Raw genomic sequence first — 24,917 nt, forward strand, 5'->3', positions numbered from 1 at the left:
ACTGGGAATATGTTAAAGTTGAGGGTCTCATGGATTCCAGTCAATATCAGCAGAATCAGTGAGAAAGTTGAAGTTAAAGCGCCGGGGCTGGATACTTCAACAAGACAACGACCCTAAACACTGAACTCTAAAGCTTTCATGCAGAGGAACAAGTACAACATTCTGGAATGATCATCTCAGTCCCCAGACCTGAATATAGTTAAAATCTGTGGTGTGATTTAAAGCGTGCTGTTCATGATCAGAAACCATCAAACCTGACTGAACTGGAGATGATTTATAAAGAAGAATCCTATCAACTCCTATAAATGTCATTTCACCTCTTAAATATCACTGTGTCCATCTGCTATATGATATATTTAACTAAAATTACTGGGCCAAACAACCAATGATTTATAAAGAAAATCATGAAAATTATCAGGTGTGCCTGTTTATATTGCTTGTTGACTATGAACCCAAAACAGAACCCATTCCATCAGAGTTAATAACTGTCTATATGTCTTTCAAGCTTCATTATTTGTTATCATTACTTCTAAGCATGTCTATACTTGAAAAAGGAAGCTAAATACAAAATTAAACCTGGTTCATCTAAACTTTTAAATAGCATTTTCAGTAAATTAGTGAGTCATTTAATTTTACATTTTTATTGGCTTTGTTGAAATCATGATAAGGAATCATAAATCAATAATTACTTATTGTTGAAGCATAATCATTTACTGCATAGTTACAGAGTAGTTGTGCAGGGAGAAAGTGTAACATTGCTGAGGAACATTTCTGGGGTACAATGACTGAAACAGTTTCATGTACATACAGTGGTGACCAAAATTAGAGAACAATACATACACTATTTAAAAGACTTCGGCAGTACGTCAGCAGTTCCTCACACTGCTCTGGTTTTGTTTGTCTTTTATGGATGAACAGTATATTTCAGGCTTTGTTCGTGAATTAGTATACAGTAAATCCTCAATATTTTACAACTTCTCCTAGTCTTAATCTGAACAACCTGCTGTCCCTGGGTTTTAGTATCTGTAATGATCCTTTTACTGATGATAAAGTGGTAAAAAAAAGTGCCAGAAAAATATATTTGTCAGATGACGAAGCACCCATAATTATGAAGTATATCAAAAGCACAGCAATTTTTAAAATTAAACATTTTTGTTCTTATTTTGTAATATAGAATATATTTATAGTATGCAATATGATTCAGCTGCCTTGCTTCTTGTCATGTTAGGATAACTTTGAATTAGAATTTGAAGTTGTTCTCTAATTTCGATCTCTACTGTATCACAGTTCATTTCCTACTGAATGTACTACATTAGGAGCTTGCATGCTTACTGTATATAAGGCTCATAACTCCAAAAAGACAAACAAGAAATGTTTTCTTGTTTGTCTTTTTGGAGTAGCAGTACACAATGCCACGCTGTAAATTGTTTAAAAAAATACTCACTACATTTCTTTTCTCTCACAAAAAGAACTCATAATTTATCCAGGTAACATTTGGGGTTTAAAAATGACACACAAACAACATTTATTATAAAATTGTAACATAGCAACAAATACAACATAGTAGAGGTTCAAAACAGTTACAAATAGAATAAAAAAAACTTGCTTATATTATTACTTAACCTAAAAATAATAACTTATATAGCATTTTTTATTAAATAAGTCAATATATGAGGTCATCAGTTCACAACCGTGGGAGGTACAAAGTATAAGTTCCCTTATTTCTGAGCTACAAAATAAAATACATTTTTCCATGTTTATAAATGGAATGTTCAGTATGGCATTGCAATAAGTCTTTGTGAACAAGGTTTCTGGCTTCTGAAAACCCTTGAAAAAGCTTTGGACAGTCCTCTCAGAGATCTGCTAGCACCCTGCTTACTGGAATGTGCTGAGAGTCCATTTAGCTCATGACTCAGAATCTGTTCAAGCATAAAAAACAGTCTTGACTGAATGGCTGATAAAGCCTCTCTGGACTAAGAGGAAGTTATGAATAAAATGTAGAAGGTGTCCTTTCTTCTGTATGTCTTTAAAAGGACAACATTTCGCCCAGGTTGTCCTCTTGTCACATTCACATCACCACATTCTTCTCCTTATCTCTAATGATGGACAGATCCCACTGCTTGCCATCATTTTCACTTTACAATATTCAGTCTCTGGAGCTTCTTGTCCACTTGCAGTTTCTTTATTTGGAATGTTGATGAGTGTGTTACAGGAGTCGTTAGAAGGCTGAGACTTCACTAGTCTCAGCATATCCACTCAACATCAGCTGATTGTGAAGGTCTTGTTGGCTGGTGAGGCCTTGTTTTCTACATGGGTGGGACTACAAGACCGGCCATTGCTAAAAAAGAAGATAGAAACCTTTATTATTAAAAAGTCAACATAAAGAGGTTCACAGCATTTCATCTGGATTATACACAATACAAACCAATACATACACTGCCTGGCCAAAAAAGTCTCCACCTGGATTTAAGTAAGTAAATGATGTGGGTTTGATGCTGCAGTTGGTCAGGTCTAGATTCAGCAACAGTATAAGTCCAGATCTTAACCCCATTGAGAATCTTTGGGATGTGCTGGATAAGGATTGCGCAGAGGTCAGACTCACTAGAATAATAAATCTTGTGACGTTGCAGAAGCTTATTGAAACAATGCCACAGTGAATGTGTGCAGCAATCAAAACTAAAGGCGATCCAACCAAGCGTTTTTTGGGCAGGCAGTGTATTTAGCATGTATTTAGGCAGTCTTCAAAAGATTCAACAGCACAGCTAGTTACCTCTGAAGCTGTTGCCTCCTGAGGTTGGGCAGGCAGGTGAGGGTGAACCCTGTGGCCTTAGGACAGGAGCAAATGCACTCTTCTGTTTAGCAGTGGAAGGAAAAGATGAGAAGGGCAGGAGAGAGGAAGAAGAGCTGGAGCCGGGAATAGTAGGACTGGATGGCATAACTGGAAAGCAGAAAAGCGGAGTGGAAAGATTAAGATTTTTTTCTCTGAAGGTCATATAATATATACACAATATTATTTGTAAAATGACATGAGAGAGGGTATTAAATAGATCAGATTATACAACAATTGCCAAGAGAGTGAAAGTTATTATTATTACCCTGTTAAATGCTGGTATTAAAACAGAATTTACAGTAACAGGAGCCATTTAGCATCAATGCTCGCTTTGCAAACAGTAAACAGTTCAGTTTCCAGTTGAATCATGTTAACTGCCCCCCATAAGCTTTCATTTGCTTCATGTTAGCCATATAAAAAGTTTAAAAAGTGAATTACAAAGCAAGCAAAGAACACTCACTACCATAAGGAGAGCTGTTTGGGGAAACACTGCTAAAGCCAGGGGAGCCGGGTACGCCCAGACTGCTCATGGGAACAGCTCCATATCCTCCACTCATGCCTCCTCCAGACCCATAGCTGGACTGCTGAGGGGTGGAGGCAGATGGGTATCCACGTGGAGACAAACTGGAGTTACGCATGTAACCTTTGCAGGAATAGATAGATTATGTAAGTACACAGGAATATTAAAATAAGGCTTTTTAAGTTAGTGTGCATCACAACACTCTTGTTCATCTGTGATTCCATTTTATAAAATTGTATCATTTTGAATGGCTTATTTGTAACTGTGGTATTGTCCACATTACTACGGGTGAGTGTTGGTGGGATTCACTCACTTTGGCCACTGGTTTGTCCTGGTTCTCCAATGCTGACCCCCAGCTGGGAGGGGTAGGAGCTTAGTCCCATGACACTGCCATGCACCGGGGAGCTGGGCAGAGCTTGCAGCTGGCTGTGGGGCCGTGGCACGCTGTACAAGGCTTCTGCAATATCCGCCGCCCTCTTCAGCAACATGTCCTACAGAAAAAAGGCCCCAAGAAAGTTCAGCAACATGTCTTCACAGTGGGTCAAAGGTTTTAATTAGTTTATATTGAAGGTGATGATTACAATAATTTACCCCACTAGCTAACAAACTGCATGCCTAAATCATGACAATCATTTTCCTCACACTACACTTATGTTTGAGTTACATGATGAAACTTTGTGTGTTTTCAGCAGTGGTGTGCAGTAAGGCCCTTCTAACCCTGGGGTGACAATAGGTGGGGGGGGGGGGTTGCAGAAGGGGTACCCACTATATTAACTGCACGCCACTGGTTTTCAGTTACTGTATGACCTGATCTAAAGAAAGATATACTAAACAACCCAATGAGAGACGCATTTCCAACATTCTGAATGACTTTTTTGTAGCTCTCTGTTAAGATTACCTGGTTACTGTGGGTGTTTCCATAAACTGCTTCAACTAGGTCTGCTGCTCGTTTCAGCAACATCTCCTAAACAAAAAAACAAAAACAGAATTTAAAATCTGCACATGCTAAAGTGTGTGGGTGTAATGTATATGTTCTGGTAGCATGGCAGGAGTTCTGACCTTTGCCAATCTTTCAGGATCTCCAGGATGTCTTGGAATGACCTTTTGAAGCCTCTGGAAGCCATAGTCTATGGTTGGTTCATTCAGTGCTGAGGGTAAATTAAAAGTTAGTTGACTTCAAGTGTGAAATTATACATTTCAGAAACACTGCCTCAAACATTTCTCCACATAAAATCATCATAAGAAATAAAGAATATTTCTCTAAGTATTTGTGTATATACCTGTATAAATGAATCGTCCCGGGGCTCCTTTACAGAACTGTTTTGATTTGTAGGACAGTGTGACTTCTACAACTCCTGGAATGTGTCTTGGGGGTGTCTGAACTCGAATAGCATGAGGAGTGATTAACTGTTAAAGGAAAGATATTATTAGATATAATTAGCATCTAAAAACAGCTGGACAAAAACACTGAAAATTGTTTAGTTGGCTCTACATGAAATGAGTATATCACATCAACATAATTATGTCGTAATTAAAGTAATATATAATTAATAAAATGCTTTATTTGGCAGTTCTGAGATTCCTGCAAAGTTTGGGGATTTTCCTGCTCGAGTGCACCTAATTCAGCTCACCCGTTAAAAGCCAGGTTTTTAATACTCTGAACCCACTGTACTGATGATACAGTACTGACTAAAATGTTAAACCTGCACCTGCAATAAAATAGAAGCTGCATGTATATAGTTCTAAAAGTGTTCTTATATCAGTACTAACCTCACTCCACACCAGCATGCTTCCAAACACCACCTGCAGACCATCAAAGAAATTCTCCCCAATAATGATCACCATAGCGCCCCCTGTGGTCCAGCCTTCACTGGGGCTAATAGCTTTGATGCATGGAGTCGCTGTTTACACAGAAAAGGACACAGAGAAAAAGTACATTGTTTAATATGTGCACATTTAAACTAACATCAACCAATTTAATCTTATAGCACTGGAACTTAGCATGAGATATTCTGGTTTGATTTCTATTATCAATGAACATCTATTTTCTGTCTATTTTCATACATAAGGAACACCAGATTAAAAAGCGCATTTTAAGTGACAATACATTTTTTTTTTTCAGAGTCAAACGAGTGCTGGATGTTAATCTACACAAATTTCTCTCCTGAAAACTGTAAATTGCTTCCATTAATTCAAAGTAAGCCAATATTTTGGAAATCTAGCAGTTAGCAGCGCTTACCGCTAGTAACCGCCACTCGACAGCGATACACTGAGAACCTTGAGAGTTTCGGTAATCCAGGGCACTATCAGCTAGTGGTTCGTCCCACGTAGCTTGTTTTAACACAGTAAACAAGCAGACTACAGTGTGATATACTACCCTCTGAACAATAAAAGTGCTGGTGCTGCGGTTAGTAGCTAATGATGCTCCAGCAGTGCTTGCCAGGGTTAGCACCAGGGTACAGGCTGATACTAGTCACCTCTGAACGGTAAAAGAGCTAGCTAGCCCTTAGCAGCTAATGCTTATACTGCTCCAGCCTCTGTGCTGAAACTTCACTGAAACATGTGTGTAACTCTGTACTTCAGCAGAGTGGCTTTACTGCTCCTTAATAGCTGACTGGTAAAATTCATACATAAGAAAAACCAGATTATAAGGCTCACTGTCGATTTTTGGGAAAATTAAAGGATGTTAAGTGTGTCTTACAGTATGAAAAATATGGTAAACTTTCCTCTGATATACTCATTTTAAAGTCCTGTTCTGCTTTATTCATCATTCTGGATGTTTTTGTTAGAGACCCCTATATGATCTGTGATCTAAAACCTTTGAAGGAACTCTAAATATAAATGTGATAGTGAAGGAAGTTGTATGAAATGCTGGTTGAGTTAATCTCACCATATTCCATGGGGTTCTCCAGGGTCTCGCCTGGCTCCAGTCTTCGTGCTCGGCGGCCATGCTTGGAGTTGTTGTGGACAAACATGTTATCGGACACAGCAAGAACATGACCTTCTACGCTAACAGTGCTAGAGAGGACCACCTGAGGGAGAAAGAAAGAAGGATTTAAGAGTGGAAAAAGCATTATTAATCACCCACTGATATACGGTTCTCCTCTACATGTGTCGTGTTTTTATATTTTGTTCCTTTCTGTAATTTGTCTACTCATTTATTCCACTCTCAGTATTTATTCTTCAGTAGGATTCTCTCTGTCTGTCCTCTCTCTCTCTCTCTGTTCTGAAATATATATATCAGTAAGCAGGTCTTTGTGAAAAGAAAGTGGATGTAAGGAAGAAAAATTACAGATACAAGATGGGAATGTTTACATAAAGTAATAGAAACAGTGTGCTAGTGGTATTGATGAAATTCAGACTCATGATACATTAGGACAGCCTCTATGAGAGTATCATGTCATCACTGTAAGTGATGATATTTCATTTTGCATAATAAATACATCAAGCTAATCAATTTTTTTTTACCGTTTTTGTTTCAGAGATAAAACAATCTATTTGCATAATAGGTGTCCCCCCCCCCCCCCCCCCCAGTTTTTGACACTCCATCAGTGTGTAGTCATTGCCCCAGGCTACCTTAGGTAAACTTGTCAATTACACATATTATTAAATCCTATACTGTCTGGCATGTAGGCTGTAAGAGCAAGATGTGTGCTATAATGTTCACTCTATAGTATGTGCTTTCTCATTCTAATTTTCTTTGGTTTTTTCAAATGTATATTTTTTTAGATTAAAACAAAAAGAAGACTAAATACAAATCTATCTTGTTCACCTCTAGAATAAAGTAGTAGAATTATTGTTAAGTAAGTGAAACTTAAATTACTCATTAAAACCTACTTATTTGTATAAGTTTTATTTTATTTGTATAATATTTGTATAATATTTTATTTGTATAATAAAATATTTGTATAACATACAAAATTGAGTAACTGTAAATAATTTTGTTTATGTAATCAGTTTCATCATTTTTTTTTAGTTAATTGAATTTATTAGGTTTTACAGTGCACTAAAGCTACTGTGTATCTCTGCATGCTGGATATATAATGTGAAAGAAAGGTCAAAGTGAGAGTGAGGAAAAACGAGGAGAGGGATGAGAGAGGAGGTCAAAAAGGAGCTGAAGCAGAGGGATGCCGGGCAGATGTTTGACACAGCTAGCTGCTAATGGGTGGCAAAGTGGGAGCGCACTATATGTTCGCTGAATAAATAACTGTAAATTCAGCAGCAGGCTTCTGTGCACGGATGGTTAGAGGTGTGGGAGCTGCATGGAAGTCGTTTCTCAGCGTGTGTCAGAAAGAAAAGAGTTAAAACAAACATGGAGGAAGGGGAGAAGAAGGGAAAGAAGCTGGGGAGGGCAAGAGGAAGAAATGTCAGATCTCAAGGGGGGGGGGGCTCCGGTAGTGAAAGACGGGCAGGAGGAAGTGAGGCGGGAGGGTCCCTGGTGAGCACTTCCTGGGTCACAGAACCTGACCTTCCCCATCTGGAGCCAATCACTCAAATCTTGACAACTTCCTGAAACACCTCGGCTGATTTCCTGCGATCTCTGCTTCTCCCAGTCCACTCCCTCCTCCCTTCTCTCCGCTTCTTCTCTATTTTTTTTATCCATTCTTTACACTGTGAGCTATACAGATGCCCTTTTCCATAAGTGTGAGAATACTTACTTTGGGTCAGCTGCTTGTTAGTAGAGCTATGTGTTGTTTGGGGATCAGGTACTAGCGTAACAGACTGTCTGTGTCACGACAGCGAGTAGACCAGTACACCAAACCAGATATATCCAGTCAGCAGGTCATCAAAGCCTCTGACCATATTTCATCAATTAAAAAGCAGCAGATCTTTTTATTCTCTCTCAAAGTGTAGTATTAAATAAGTGTGGACAGCCGTGTACATGGCTTATGAATTAGTTATTCAATTATGTAGGCAGACTTATAAAAGGAAAATCACAAAAAAAAAATACCATGTTGGGAATGACTGATTAGACAGTGGCCTCATCTCATATGTGACTACATTTCAAATAAAGAGATTCGTTTTTAACAGTGCATGTGCTTTGTGTTCACAGCTCCCCTAACCGTGCTTTCATATACAAACACTCCACTTTGTTTTGTACCTGGAATCTTCTCATGTCTCTTGGGTTCCCTGCAGTCTTCAGACAATTTTGGTTACACTTGAGGAAGAACTTCAAGAAAAATCTGTGGGGATCAGAAGACAAAGGCAAATCACTTTTTTGTTTGTTTGTTTGTTTAAGATCTGGTCAGTAGAAAAGCTTCAACGAAAGCTTGTCAGTGGCTGCATAACTGTTTTATAGTCCATGGATTTATCATCAAATATTTTTATAATTGTGATGATAAAAAAGGAGATTTCATGCAATGCTGCTAAAAGTCCAACACTGAGATGTGACTGAACTAGATATGAAAAAATGCTCAAAACAGCAGTGCAGGCCCAGCGGACATCAATATCCCACAATGCAATGCCTCAATGTCCCATGGGGCAAGGCAGTGAGTCTGTGGCAGACAGAAAGCGAGAAAGGGAGGCATGCATATCTACAGCATATCATATTCATTTTGAAATGTTCTATAATGATTGTGTGCGACAATGTGTTCTTAGGTGTGAATTTGTGTGTGTGTGTGTGTGTGTGTGTGTGTGTGTGTGTGTGTGTGTGTGTGTGTTCATGTGTGAATTTGTGTGTGCTCCACTGAGGAAGACAGAGGTTGCACTTGGGGGAGATGTATGGGATGGAATTGTGAGATGGAGAGAAGGGAGGTAGATGAGGAGGAAGATGGGAAGAGCTGGGGAGACTTCAAATCCCAGGAGTGTATCGTCCAGCAATATGGGACCGCTGCTATGGCAACCCAGCTCTGGCGCAATCCCCAGTGTAAAGGAAGGAGGGACAGAAGAGTGAAAACGCCACTGAAAACTAATATTTCCTCAGAAGAGAGAGAGACAGTGACAGACACAGAGAGAGAGAGATAGAGTACAGCATTTACTCAGTTTTTCTAATCTAAATTCAAAAATCAAAATCGAAAGCCTTAACACTTATTTTTAGTTTCAGGCATTACAGATTTACTATTTATCTAATTTGATAATTATGATAACAAACTAAGATGATGCAAAATGGTTGTAATAAAATATTTTATTACTTTTCCCTATTCTCAGATAGAGTTACTGAATATAGAGTAATGAGCTCATGTTGTGACAACACTGATGGTGGTTCATAAGCATGTTCCTGCAGGACCTCCTACCCTGCACATTTTAGTGGTTTCCTGCTTTAACACCCTGCCTTGAGCTCAGGAAGGGATTGTTAATTAGATGATTAGCTGGATCAGGCAGGAGGTTATGAAACCACTGCTGCAGGAGAACGTTTGTATGTTTGTACCACAGGGAACACAAAGCACTAGCACACACATTAGCACAGGTTCTCAAATATTTTTAACCACATAGAGCCTAGGAAGAATCTAAAACTACCACTGTGAGATACTGGTGTGGACCTTGCTCACTTTTCCAAACTGCAAATTATGGTTTCTGGTCAATACTGATCTATCTCAGAAAGCTTAAGGACAGGTAAATACCAGGAGTAAGAAGACATTGTAGTGAACCACAGCTTCTACAGGGCATTCCCTTGAAGCATAGTAATTCAATCAAGTATTCAGCCAAGAAATTCTAATGCAGAAACTTTTGAGAATCGAGCTCCACGGGGTCCTGCTGTAGGGCCTATAAATCTAACAGTAATAATTATTGAACTGAGAAAAATGTAAAGAACTTAAGTATGGGCTTGTATATAGGGATTTATTGTGTTAAACACTAAGAAAAAACGAACTTTTAAAAATTACAAATTAAAACTTAGATATATCCTTAATACTTTTGTGCATTCTGTAAACTTTATAAGTTAATTTGCTGTACCACCTTTGAATGCCTTATATACCGCAGTTGGAGCACAACTGTACTACTACTAAACATGGGGGACCAGCAATAATAACAAATTAAAGCAAGATTTTGTGGCTGTCTGTTATTCCTCTCCATCATGAACAGCACTGACAGCACTCAAGACCTGACTAAAAATGAACGATTAGTTCCAAAACCAGAATCACATGCTTCTTAGTATGAGCTATTTAAAAGCAAAGAACAATCAATATTGTTGTTGGCAGAGAGTGGTTATAATTTATCTTTTAGAGCTAAAAACCCTTGCTCTTTCAACTTCGCTGCTCTCTCTCTCTCCAACACACACACCTTCCCAAGACATCCACAACAGGCCACTTGTCATTGACAGCAGTGCATTAACTTATTTATGACTTTAATAACAATTTAATGGATTAAATTGATTAACATGCATTTTTTCTAAGATTCTAAAAGTGGCTTTGTAGGGTTATAATGCATAGTACAGTAGAGTACCTCAGTACCTCAGGAAACCACACCCTCCACAGGCCTAGTCTTTAACATGTAATATGAACTTGAACACACTGCTAGTGTTTTACTTTTTAATTTCTTGCCAATTAGTTTAGCTTTAAACTTACAATCATCAAAACCCCTGTTCTCCTATAAAGCTACCATTTTAAAGTGATGTTTTAATACCACTGTAAGCTATAGGTCAGTGATTCCTATCCCTGGCCCTGTACTGCATACAATGCAGGTAAATAATGGATAACGTTGTTCGGAAATTCGGTGCTTAGTTGTTTGCATCCAAAGAGCACATGGACCATTATTTGAGCCACAGCACCTTCCAGTTTTATTTCTCAAAGCACCTAAAACTACATAGAGAAACCTGTAAAAACTGCCTGTGTATGAATATAGTGCTTGACTATATGGGTGGATGTAAGTGTAGTATATATCTCGTAGAAATATTAGATTATTATAATTTGCTAATATTGAAATAAAACCATAACCAAACTAATTAAAGATGTATTAACATACCGAGTACATTTTAAATCTCTTTATGTGTACTCCCATTTTGTATTTTATTATAAATTAAAGGGTGCTCAGTGTTTTGGTATGCATAAATAAATGCATCGACCACATAATTGTGTTTAAGAAAAGAAGTGGAATATTGCGGCTCCCAGAATCCTGGCGTTCGTCCGCAGATCAAAATGAATAAAACTGGGCTCCAGTGCAGCACAGAACTTCCTGAGTCAAAGCACCAGTCAGAAGTAGCTGCCTGCAGTTTCACACAACTTTAGTGACTCAAACTGTCTATCCCAGTTCCTCTCTCCTATCCTCTACATGGCATCTCATCCTGCAGTGCTCACCCTCCACGCACTTGGTCAACTTTTCACCCCTTAAAGAGTCAGCAGCGCACAGCTGCGAACAGCCAAAATTAAAGCTCGATGGCCGTGCACACATTAGCATGCATTAGTCATTTCCCCCTCCCTACCCACTTAGCATGCAAATCTCCCAGCCTCAACGCCTCACGCCTTCTGCCACGCAGCCATTCGCTGCATTATAATTAGAGCCATCTTGCATAATTAATTAGGACTCCTGGACACCCCCTCCCTTATTGCCACACAACACAACCCATCTCGATTGTGCTGTGGGGGAAAGTTTAATATCAACAACGTTTGTTTTGTGTTGTTGTGATATTTGAGTTAACAGACGGGGATTAGAGACAGTAATGATAGAGAGTTGATAGGTGTCAGAAAGAAAGTGTGTGTGAATTACTAACTGCCACTGACTAACTTGGATTGCAGCTAATTAGGTTTTAATTTGTTGTCAGGGAACTAAATGGATTTAAACAGTATTCCTCAATAGTTATCCCTTTATGACACTGATCAAACCGCTGAGTTATAAAAATCAGATACAGGCCTTTTCAGACTTTCATTTTGAATAAAGGCACAATGTTGCAGACCTGAATTTACTGGCCCCATTCTGAGCTGCAGATGTCATTTGGCACTTGGGTGTATTAATCTATAATGTCAGGCAACCGTTGATTCCCTTTGCACCTCTAGGAACGATTGTTAGAAAACAAAAGTCTTAAGCCAAGGGATCAGTTTCCACAGTTGCTCAGAGGGAGTCTCTAGCCAGGCCTCTGAAAGGGCTTTATCTGCATCTGCTTCACTTCTCAAGACTGAACACGAGCCTCTCAGCATGGGGTTGCCTTCTAAGGGTGACAACTTGCTTAACTTTGAAAAAAAAATGGCCCCAGTGGTCCCCTGAAAACAGGGCAACATGCAAAATTGCAACATATGGGACAGGATCAACTGCCAGCACTGGCACCTAATGGCCAGTGTTTCAGGAGAACACAGTGTGCAGTCTGTTCATAAGTGGAAAAATACAGGGATTTTCTGTAAACAAATAATGCTTTGAATTCATTTAATTTAAGTGTGCAAGTTCTTTCCACGTGTTTAAAATATATTATCTCAGATACTGTCTTTGCCAAAAGAAGATAGCTGAAGCTAAGAGGCAAATGACTAGGCAAAATAACTGCTTCTTATACATACTTTGCAAATGGGCCATTTTAAAATCTTAGGCACATTAACTTTACTTTACACACTTTACTATAAGTTATATAATTATTTTAAAACTCCTACTCAATTTGCACAGCACTATGTTGGCCTTGCATTCTTTCTTTAGGTAATTTTATTTTATTTGTGAATGTAATTAAAGCATTTTACTATTAGTTGTAATGTGAATGTGACAAAAAAAACTTTAAATAGATTTAATCAAATGCATGTGCTGATTTAGTACTTTCTAAAATGATGTATACTATTCACATTAATGCAGTTAATGCATTGCAGTTTTCATTGTGTGAAGGATGGAGTGATGAGCATTCTTAAGGCACCCTGGGAAATTCCCTGATTCATTTTTTATAAAAATGAACATGGTTTGAAGGAAATTTGTATAGCATGATTTCATCTGTTGAACAGGCAAGCCTTTGTGAAACAGATTTTTGGTAATGTTCAAAAGGAAAAGAAAAGTAGGTAAATATCACTAAATATGCACCTTTTTTGGTGGAACTTTATAATATGATTTAATTTGACAGACAATTTTTTAAAATAATAATAAAATATAATTTATCAAATCAATACAGAATGTGCCTCACTACAGAAACTTAGAGAACAACTGCAGTGAAAATATTGCATGGGAGTAATCTTTACAAAATTATATTTTGATGCACCGCAAATCAAATAAACTGAAAATACGATTAAAAACGTAAAAAAGGAACTAAATAGAACTGGTGATATCACAAAAAGCAAACAGAGAGAGGGAGAAAGAGAGAGAGAGATTCGGGGTCATCACTCATCAGAATACCTTTCCTATACCCCCCCCCCCCCCCCCACCCCCCATACAAAAACAAAACAGTGTCATGACATGGAGGGAGAGGGGGAAAGGAAAATTAGGAAACCAGATGTGCGGCATTAAAACATATTGACATGCTGAAAAGCTTCCCCGACAGCACTGATACACTGGGAACTGTAAGCCGCGCGCACACACACATACACACACACACACACAATGTATGGAAATGTGAACATGTGTGTGGGTCTAAAGCAGAATGTGTAATGAACTATAAGGTAATGTGTTTTAAGCATTGCAGCAGTTTACAGCCTGACAGTTCTTCTGCTTCTCTTTTTGTTTGTGTGTATATCAGACCTACCACACTATACCCTAAACTACACCCCCACAGTGGAGAAACATAAATGTTTAACATGTATGATCATTTATTTTGTGTATGTTTAGCACACTGTCTAAATAATTCTGAATGAATAGAGCAAAAAAAATGATGCAAATGTATTTAAAGTAAATGTATTTGCACTTGCAATGAGAATAACAAGGCTGTAATTTATCTTAATGAATTACACTAATATTTTGTGGAGAAAGTGGGGACGGTGTAGATTATGTTTCAGTCATTACATTGTGTTTGTAGTTAAGTTATATCAATTAAAATGTGACGAGATGTTATGATGGACTGAATATGCTGAAGAGTTACTGCCTTGCTTCTGTCTATTAAGAATGTAACTCTACAAACTCATGGTATCAGTTATTGTGTAACTTATATATGATATCAATAAGACAGGACTAACTCTGGGTTTCTGGCATTATTAACATGCTGTATTTATGATTTATTATTTGAGTTTGCACATGCATCAAGTACTCTGTACAGCACATTCTGTCTCTTTAAGGTTTATGGATGAGTGCAGAGAGAAGGATGACTTTCTCTCTTTCCCCAGACAGAGGAGAGTCATAGGTGAGTGGTGTGTGCTCCGGGTGGTTTGGGGAGCAGTACTGGGGGGTGCAGTAATAAATATTCTTAGCTCCCAGTGTCCCCTGGCAGACTGGGGCTAGACTGGTCATGGGGGTTAACACCCCGCACAACTGACCTCTGACCCCGCTAACAGGGCATACGAAGCAGGGTGGCTAAAGTGATACCCCCGATGCCACATACCATCCCGGGACCTTTCACACCCGGCTCCGCCAGCAATCCAAATGAAAACAACCGCCAGTCTTTTCCTAGGACTCTCACCTTTCCAGCCCCCAGTCCGTCTCCTAAGCCCTGTAAGAACCTTAATGAAAGTTCTTGTGGGCCAAACAAGCACAGGGAATGACAAACGAGTCCCGGCTAACCTCGGTTTAGTGTTACCTTGCTCTCTCTGGAGCAATTTGTTTATAGTATTTGCTATTCTCATCCATTATCCATGTGACTGGAGAAAATGTATAAATGAAACTTACAGAGTTTTTCAGTATTACCCATTAACAATTTGTTAAAAAGGTCTTTCCAAAATGTCCAAATTTAAATTGTTTACACCATTTATCAATTTTACAGGGCAATAAAATCACAATATAGTCTACACTGTAAATAATAAAGATGGCAAAAGGCGTTTCCTAAAGCAATGCCATAAAAGACACATAGAGAACCTGTAAATGAGATGAAAGTTTGGTAAAAGCTTTTTCTAGAACTATCCATGCCAGGAATCATTTAGAAACATACAGTTAGATACATTACTTTGACAACAACAGATTCTTTGAATAAATTGCACTAAACTGTTCACTCAAATTTTAGCTAGACAGATATAGTGGCTTGCAAAAGTATTCACGCTCCTTGACCTTTTTCACATTTTGTCACCTTACAACCACAAACATATGTATGTCAATAAATGTATTTTATTGAGATTTTAAGTGATCGACCAACATGAAGTATCACATAATTGTAAAGTGGAACGAAAATGATACATAGATTAAAAAAAATAATATCAATTAAAAATCTGAAAAGTGTGATGTGCAAAAGTATCAGTACTTTGTAAAGCCACCTTTATTGCAAGTACAGCTGTAAGTCTTTTGGGGTATATCTCTACCAGCCTTGCACATCTAGAGACTGAGATTTTTGCCCATTCTTCTTTACAAACCAGATCAAGCTCAGCCAGGTTGGATGGAGAGCATCTGTGAGGAGCTGTTTTTTTATGTCTGGCCACAAAAGCTCAGTGGGATTTTGGTCTGGACTGCCCTTTATTTAAACCATTCCACTGAAGCTCTGGCTGTATGTTTAGAGTCATTGTCATCTTTTCATTATCTCTGACCACTTCCCTGCTGAAAAAAAGAATATCTACAACATGATGCTGCCACCACCATGTTTAAATTTTGGGATGATGTGTTCAGGATGATGAGCAGTGTTACTTTTTCTGACACACAAAGCACTTTGTATTTAGCTGAACTTTTGTCTCATCTGACCACAGCACTTTCTTCCACATGTTTGCTGTACAAAAAGCACTTCTTATGTCTTTCTTTCACAATGGGTTTCCTTTTGTCACTCTTTCATAAAGGCCAGATTTGTGGACTGCACGACTTATAGTGGTCCTGTATACAGATGCTCCCACCTGAGCTGTGAATTTCTGCAGCTCCTTCGGAGTGACCGTGGGCCTCCTGGCTGCTTCTTTGACCAGTGCTCTACTTGTACAATCTGTCAGTTTGGGTGGATGGCCATGTCTTGGTAGGTTTGCAGGTGTAGAATACTTTTTCCATTTTTTAATGATTGATTGAACAGTGGTCATTAGGATGCTTAAAGTTTGGGATATGTTTTTATAACCTAACCGCTTTAAACTGTCTGGTGAGTTCCTTGGTCTTCATGATGCTGTTTGTTCACTAGTGTTCTCTTAAGGACCACTGAGGTGTTCACAGAACAGCTGTATTTATACTGAGACTAAATTACACAGAGCTGCACTCTATTAACTTATTTAATGACTTCTAAATGCAATTGACTGCACTGGATTTTATTTAGGGTGTTCAGAGTAAAGGGGGCTGAATACTTTTGCACATCACACTTTTCAGATAATTTAAAACAATGATTTAATTTCATTTCACTTCAAGTATGTGATACTTTGTGTTGGTTTATCACATAAAGCTTTATAAAATACATTTAAGTTTGTGGTTGTAAGGTGACAAAATGTCAAAAAGTATAAGGGGTATGAATACTTTTGCAAGCCACTGTACATATATAGATAGATAGAAAGAATAATCATCATGCATGGCGTTGCATGGACAATTTTGTTTATTTAAGTATTTATGTATTTGTGTATCCTTATTCGTTTAATATTTTTCACAGAACTGTCCAAAATAAGAACTATTTAAGAACCTTTTTTATTTTCTGTTATCTGTATCTATTTTTATGTAATAGTGCTCCTAATTTTTACACAAACATAAGACCACCTATCATTGAAGATTCATTAAAACTTGATTTATATTCTTACTGCTGACCAAAATCTGCATTAACACTGCATCAAGAGTTTAAGAGAAGAAACTCAAACGTATGTCAGAGTGAACAAGACACATCTGAATACACCTTCAGCTCTGTGGGGGAACAAAGCCTGGACTATCTGTGAGAATCAGTGAGCGGCAGGCAGGAGAAAAGAGAGAGGAGAGATGTCTGCTTAATTAGCCAGTAATGATAGGATCTGACAAACAACATCTGTTTCCAGATAGAGAAGGGGAGGGGGAGGGGGATGCGAGAGGAGAGAGAGACACCAGGATGCCAATAGTCACTAAACTGAAAGTGTCAAAGCGAGAATAGCTTGACGGAACGTATATGAGGAAGAAGAGGGCAAAGAGGGAAAGGAGGAGGAGGCCATGCCAGGATGGAAAACAAGAAGATACATGAAGAAAGAATAAATCAGATCTAGTTATCCGCTACAGTGTTTCCAGTCTGGGGCTGTTTAGTTTTTTTTTTATGTTACTTAAATGTCATTTCATAATTAATTATGTAGCAGTTATATATGGATTCATTACAAGTACATTTTAAATTTGTGTTTATAACTCTAAATATATCTATCTATCTATCTATCTATCTATCTATCTATCTGTCTATCTATCTATCTATCTGTCTATCTATCTATCTATCTATCTATCTATCTATCTATCTATCTATCTATCTATCTATCTATCTATCTATCTATCTATCTATCAACCCTTCTTCTACTTAGAAACAAAAAAGTACGAGTGGCAGCATGCCTTTATCACTAGCTGTAATGGTAACTTTAAAGTATTTAAGAATAAAGGATAGACAGACACAGACAGAAGAGGAAAGATAGATGTATAGAAGCTGGGGGTGAAGAGAAAGAAGGATGTGAGGGAATGTGTGAAGATATGGGGTATGGAATCACTCAAAGGTCTGGGGTGCTGTAATTTACTGTCCGTAGCTAATCCATAGCAAATGTACGGAGCCGAAGACAGGAGTGAAGAAGGGAAGAGAGTAGAGGTATGGAGTCAGGGGGTGGGGGGTGGGGGGGTAGGAAGGAGTGAAACAGAGAGACTGGCAGAGCTCACAGCAGGCCTGCTGAGAAGCTGTCAGCAAGCCCATCAACTCTGCCCTCCATCCTGACGGATTCATCACACACACACACACACACACACACACACCATTTTACCTAACCGTTTAATCTCACACCAGGTATGCACTAAGCTGTGATATGATGTGACATAATTTGGACCAAAGCACAACCGACCGCTGGCTAATAGAGTGTTAATACCTGTATTTTGTTAGCAGTGTCACATATGAAAGATTTAGCCATACTGTAAGATTATATGCATTATTTCCATAAAAATGTTTTGTGCATTTTGCACTGGCAACTATGATCTTTCAATTGCATAAAACATAAAACCTCATATCCCTGTCTTATCTTTATACAGTAAATGTGTGTTAAATCCACAATGATTGTGTTAAATTAACACTGTGAGAGTTAAAACATGACACTCAGCATTAATTTAACAAAATCTGTGCTGGTTAACCGTGTGGGCTTCTACTTTTTCCACAATTAAGTCATTTTCAATTTCCACCCATTAATTAGTTTGTGTTTCCTCTGAATCATATGATGTAAGCAAACTGCACCTTTTTTAAGTGCTGCTACAATACATGAAAAGATTAGAGGAAAACATTAACTGTCAGTTATGTTACCTAAGCTATTAGCCTCCCACAGTGAGGTTAAAGAAGAAAAGCTATCCTAACCACCCAGACAGAGATTGAGATCAATACATAGATATGCTAATTTTCCTTCTTACATTTAATACGCTTAACATTTGCAGCAGTGTTTGACTCAGTTGAATTAGGGCAACAGTGCCAGCTCTCTCACAGTGCGATGCATCAATGCAACTGCAATGCAAAAAAAAAAAAAGGGAAAAGATTTAACGTGTAACTGATTAAACCTTCCCCTGGATCAAATCTCTAGATTGCTGTCAAGCAGACACACAAACAAACAAACCAATGGGGCCGGCCTAGCACCAGGGAGCACCATTAAATCATTAGTGAAATTTTAGACAGCTTAGCATTGCTCCCCACATAAACACAGGTTCAGAAACACACAAACTGAGCTAATACTGGCAGCTCCAGTTTCTAAACAGGATCCAGCGTGCTATTATATCAACATTTCTAATGCAAATAAACAAAAACCCCACAGATTCTGACTGCTGTGCATTGTTAGTATACTATCAAACCTTACAAACCATACAACTTTTAATCTTTTTGGTAACATTTTATAATAAGGGTACATTAATTAACAATTCATACCACAGAATATATCAACTAATTGACACCAATTTTTAATCACTGTAGTTTTTGAATCAGTCTTAAGTTAATAAAGCCTCCAAAGTAAACACTGTTCTAATCTGTTTGTCTCACAGATGTGTGTGGAATTAAGGAGCCCTACAGGGAGGCTGCAAATTTACTATTTACTTTAACTCACCATAAACTCTGCATTATTCTAATGACTGATTGACATCAGGGATGTGATGCACCCTGTACTGTCACTGCAACCGCTTTATCTATACATGCAGTCTAATCTTTAAGTGTGAACATTGTAAAATGTCAAAATATGATTTTCCCTGTTCTCTATAATTAAATCATATAAAAAGCATGTTCTCACAAATAAAAGCTAAACATATTTTAAAAAACAAAAAAGAAAATCTGCAATCATGAAATACAGCCAGAGGAACTCTAAGGAGAACCGATAGTAATAGATTTTTTTACCTTTAATAATAGGTAGCCAAACTTTAAACTCTCTAAAAACATAACCATATTTTAATACTATATTGAACATATTTTAATATTGTTCTTTTTTTAAGTTTAGAGAAAAAACTCAAAAAATCAAGCTTGTTATTTATTACTGTTTATGTAAACATGAACATCTGTACTTTAATAGCACAGTGTTGTCCAAAATAAATTATAAATAATTAAACAACTTCACTGCTCTCTCATTCTCACTGTTATATTCTCATGGGAGCAAATGTCCTTTGTACACGTATGTGTGTGTGTGTGTGTGTGTGTGTTGTGCATCTGTATGTTTTGGTGTGTGAGTGGGGACTGTGTGTGGGTTCTATAGTTCCAGTCCAATTCTTAATTTCACACCAGTAAAAAAGACAACAAAAGACAACTTACAAACAATGATTTATGTGCGAAATGTGGCAGAAGATGTTTACATCTGTTTCGGGAGTGGTTTAAATTTAACACACATTTTATCACAAGCTGTAAAGGGCATTCTGATACCTTAGATTCTGCCACTAGGAATTATTCAGAGCAGCTAAAGCTGGGATGCGACTATTAAGCTTCTTCAGAACCTACTGCAGTCACCCACAGTCACCATATAATTCATTTCCAATTTTACCCCATTTTCTACCCAGTTTAGAAGGCCAATTACTCAATTGCAATTCTGCTACTCCATCACTACTAATGCCCCCAACGATAGATTGAGAACAAGTATGCACCTCCTACGACATTTGTGAAGTCAGTCACCACCTCTATTCCAACTGCCATTGATGATCAATATGCTACACAAGGAAAATTACGGATCTCCAGCTCTCCATCTAACAGATGCCTAGGCTGACCAGCATCACACTGGGAGTTGTATGGGGAGGAAAAACCATCAACAAATCGACCCTGAGAGAGTTAGAACAATTGTGCTCTCTCTTTGACTCCAGCTGCTGATAGCAAAGCAGCATGGTCTGGGGTTCAAACCAGTGATCCTCAGATCATAGTGACAGTGACTTTGTCTAATGAACCACTTTCCCACACAGTTAATCACAGTTCATTTATGCATTTTGAAATCATAAATGAAATCATCATTTAAACAGTGTTTTTTTATATTTACTCAGGTTATCTTTGTCTGATATTAAAGTTTGTTTAATATTCTGAAAAATGTAAGTATGACAAAAATGCAAAAATCAAAAGAAATCTGTAATACTTTTCTCACGCCACTGTATGTTACAACTAGAATTTACTAAATTTATTTCAAGAGAGATCCAAATCTCTTGTCTGATAAATCCCAGTGAATGCTTTGGTAGTTATTTGCCTAATGCTACAGACACACTACAGTACACTGCCACCACGATTCCTGCCACAAGAAAAAAGCAAAGAAGCTAGACACATTCAGAGTTCTAGATGAAAGCAGTGAAGCACAGTAAGCTTTACTATATCACACACATGCCTGCAAGATGCACAAATGGAGGGCAACATGAAGCTACCTCAGAACCTTTAACAGAAATGTTTCTCCCAGGGTCATCTGAGAGGTCTTCCTGCTAACGGAACCAAAGCTCTTTGGGACCCAGGTGAAGATGTGTTTGAGGAACATAAGAGCTGTACAGTATGTTACAACTGGAACTAAATAAAAAACAAAGCTCTAATACAGCAATATTAGTGCTAAAGTTACCTGAAGGGGCATAATGCCTCTTTAACTTCTGGTGTTTTCCCAACTGCTTTCAAACAAGCACATGTGACACCATTGCTTAAAAAGCCTTCTCTCAACCCCGCCCAGGTTGATAACTACAGACCGGTCTCACTACTACCCTTTTTCTCTAAAACACTAGAAAGAGCAGCTTTAAATCAGGTCTCTGGCTTCCTCTCCCAGAATGACCTCCTGGACCAGAACCAATCAGGATTCAAAAAAGGACACTCTACCGAGATGGCTCTGTTGTCTGTGACTGAAGCGTTGAAAACTGCTAGAGCTGCAGGTCAGTCCTCAGTGCTCATTCTGCTGGACCTCTCGGCCGCCTTCGACACGGTCAACCACGACTTCCTCCTAACTATACTTTCAAACATGGGGATCTCAGACAATGTGCTGTCATGGTTTAGATCATACCTCACTGGGCGCTCGTTCAAGGTGTCATGGCAAGGACAGCTGTCCTCAGCCCACTCCCTATCCACTGGGGTTCCCCAGGGTTCTGTACTGGGTCCCCTTCTCTTCTCAAAAATCAACTGCCTCTCTTGGTCAGGTTATCCACTCACATGGCTTTTCCTACCATTGCTTTGCTGATGACACCCAGCTATACCTGTCATTCTCACCTGAAGATCACTCAATCTCTGCACGGATATCGCAGTGTCTCTCTGACATATCCTCTTGGATGAAGGAGCATCACCTTCAATTAAATCTCTCAAAGACTGAACTTCTGGTCATACCAGCAAAACCATCTTTTCAACACAACTTCTCTATAAGCATCGACTCTCTCTCTCTCACCGACAAAGGTTGCTAGGAACCTGGGTGTTCTGGTTGATGACCAACTCTCCTTCACGCACCATGTGGCCTCGGTTGCTCGATCCTGCCGCTTCACGATTTATAACATCAGGAAAATTAGACCGTTTCTGACGCAACAGGCCACCCAACTCCTGGTACAAGCAGTCGTCATCTCACGCCTCGACTACTGCAATGCCCTGCTAACTGGCCTCCCGGCCTGCGTAGTAAAACCACTACAGATGATCCAGAATGCAGCAGCACGTCTGGTCTTCAACCAACCAAAACGGGCACATTTCACCCCACTGCTCACTGAGCTCCACTGGCTACCAGTTGATGCTCGCATCAAATTCAAAACTCGCCTACAAGGTGATGACAGAACAGCTCCTTCCTACCTGCACTCACTACTGAAGTCTTACGCTACCTCCCGGCCGCTGCGCTCCTCCAATGAACGTCGCCTCGCTTTACCAAACACTCACACAAAGCAATCCAGACTGTTCTCATACAGAGTTCCGCAATGGTGGAACAAACTACCTTCCATTACCAGATCAGGAGAATCTCTCACTATCTTTAAGAAACTCCTGAAGACTGAGCTCTTCAAAGAGCTCTTACTCTCCTAACACCTCTAACTAACTACCTTCTACTACCAGATCAGGAGAATCTCTCACTATCTTTAATAAACTCCTGAAGACTGAGCTCTTCAAAGAGCACTTACTCTCCTAACACCTCTAACACACTAACTACTTCTAACCCCATTTCCTTCTTCCCCTCCTTCACTTCTCTATCCCTTTATTTCCCTTCGACCTCCTTTAAGCCCTGTCTAAAAATGGGTTATCTTAATTCCTATTACTTTTGTACTTCATTATTGTAAGTCGCTTTGGACACAAGCGTTCGCCAAATGTAATGTAATGTAATGCATAATATTTAATATACAACATGCCTTTAATGGCAATAAAATTCTAAAGCTAATTTTAATTACTATAGTTTGGAAAGAGTTGTAAAACTTTTGAACAGGAACAAAAACACTGCACCCTCCAATTGTACAACACAGAGTAAATTTTACCAGTGTCAAATGTTATACATACACAATTATTAATACCATTATGGGTAAAACTTTACAATAAGGGTCACAGTACTTACAACAGTAATAAATACTGTTACGTGGTTCATTAATGTCTGACACTAGTTCGACGTTACTGAATGTTAATGCCTAAGAATGTTGTAAATAATAATTAATTGGATATTGAACTAGTTAAGAAAATTGTAAGGTAATTATGTTATAATGTGTTTACTAGTGTTGACCTTCTGTCATAAATACAGTTTGTTTATGTACCTGTATTGTAAACTGTTTCTAATTATTTATATAGCACAATTTCTGAAGGTTTAAAGCTTTTAGTCATTAGTTTTCCATTACGAACTCACATCTTTCTAAATAATGTCTGTGTTTCAGCTGGGTGTCTTCAGAGCTCAAGTAAAGCAGGCAAACCAGCCTGTGAGCCCTTCCCTCAGAACCTTGTGAAACCATCTGTGGTTTAGCATTTGGGGGAAGGGGTGGGGAGTTATTGATGAGGCTGGGGTACTCCTATCGATTCTTGTGTTTTGTTGGAGCACTACCTTGTTAAGGGAGACCCCGCCGGAAAGCGCAATCAATTAGAGAGATATTGCAGTGCATTGATCTCTCTCATCCTCCCTCTACTCAAGCTTTGCCATGGCTACCCCTTCGTTTTCTACACGTCCATATATTGATCACGGTGTGGCACTGACCTGCTAATCCTCAAGCCCACACAACTGTACCTCAACTGCTCACTAGAGATCATTGGAAGAGATGACCAAACAACTGCTGAGCATTTGCAGTTAGCTTTATTGGTATGCAGCAGTAAAAGCCAAAGTAAAGTAGGCAATTACTTATTTATTCCTTTATTTCTGTCATTTTATTACCCTGTGAAACCTAAGAATGACTTTTGTCAGACTTGGTTCCATTCAAAGTGTTTGAATTGTAACCTAGGCTGATCAAATAAATCATTTGTTCAACTAAATATACCAGTTTAGAGTGTAACAGACAATGAGCCAACACCTACATTTAAGAAAATGGGATGCTTATGCCATGTGTTGCTCATTAGTATAACATATCTTCATACTAAGCAGTTCTCCACTGAACTGAAGACTAGATCCTGATCCAGCAGAGAATTAGTGATCAATCACTGATCAATAAATTGGTAGATTGATTATACAGATCTATCAGTCAATTATCATTTCCATGGGACAAATGCAGGCTAAGATGTGCTTGACTTAAGGGTGTCCTCTATTGACAGGACTGATCAACAAACCAATGAGAAAATATAAAGAGCCTCATGAAGTAGTGAAAGGCTCCATCAGCAGCTGGCTAGGAGCACCTATAAAACCAACATGTTCATGGATGCCTGCACTTGAAATGTGGCACATACACTGTGCAAGCTCTATGTAACATCAATCAGACCTAAGCATTAACAAAAGTAGAAACTCATAAACTTGATAAGCACATTAAAGTTCAGAAAATCTACAGAAAATGTAACTTAGTGTTTTGGCCTGATGACAATTTGAATTTAAGCTCCAATTTAGCGCAAGCCTGAGCAGTGGTAAGCAGTGATTGCAGCATCCATTAGATCAGCTGTGTGGGTCATAAAGT

At 38.5% G+C, this 24,917-nt stretch overlaps 1 protein-coding gene across 3 annotated transcripts in view; it reads right to left on the reverse strand.

The window, feature by feature from the left end:
* Nucleotides 1–625: 625 nt before the first annotated feature.
* The window catches only part of ebf2 (EBF transcription factor 2), a 32,193-nt gene continuing 7,901 nt past the window's right edge, over nucleotides 626–24,917 (reverse strand). For 2 of the 3 annotated variants that reach the window (XM_022666432.2, XM_022666430.2), the window contains exons 7-16: nucleotides 8,452–8,533; nucleotides 6,241–6,382; nucleotides 5,121–5,251; nucleotides 4,631–4,757; nucleotides 4,410–4,498; nucleotides 4,249–4,314; nucleotides 3,664–3,841; nucleotides 3,291–3,473; nucleotides 2,771–2,938; nucleotides 626–2,338 (exon numbers count right to left, since the gene is read on the reverse strand). In XM_022666432.2, coding sequence (XP_022522153.1) covers nucleotides 2,307–2,338; nucleotides 2,771–2,938; nucleotides 3,291–3,473; nucleotides 3,664–3,841; nucleotides 4,249–4,314; nucleotides 4,410–4,498; nucleotides 4,631–4,757; nucleotides 5,121–5,251; nucleotides 6,241–6,382; nucleotides 8,452–8,533 — 1,198 coding nt within the window. In that variant the 3' untranslated portion in view covers nucleotides 626–2,306. The remainder of the gene's footprint in view (nucleotides 2,339–2,770; nucleotides 2,939–3,290; nucleotides 3,474–3,663; nucleotides 3,842–4,248; nucleotides 4,315–4,409; nucleotides 4,499–4,630; nucleotides 4,758–5,120; nucleotides 5,252–6,240; nucleotides 6,383–8,451; nucleotides 8,534–24,917) is intronic. The other variant, XM_022666431.2, reaches the window with a different exon arrangement.

This window comes from Astyanax mexicanus, chromosome 22, assembly GCF_023375975.1.
Source record: "Astyanax mexicanus isolate ESR-SI-001 chromosome 22, AstMex3_surface, whole genome shotgun sequence".
NCBI classification, from domain to species: Eukaryota; Metazoa; Chordata; class Actinopteri; order Characiformes; family Acestrorhamphidae; genus Astyanax; species Astyanax mexicanus.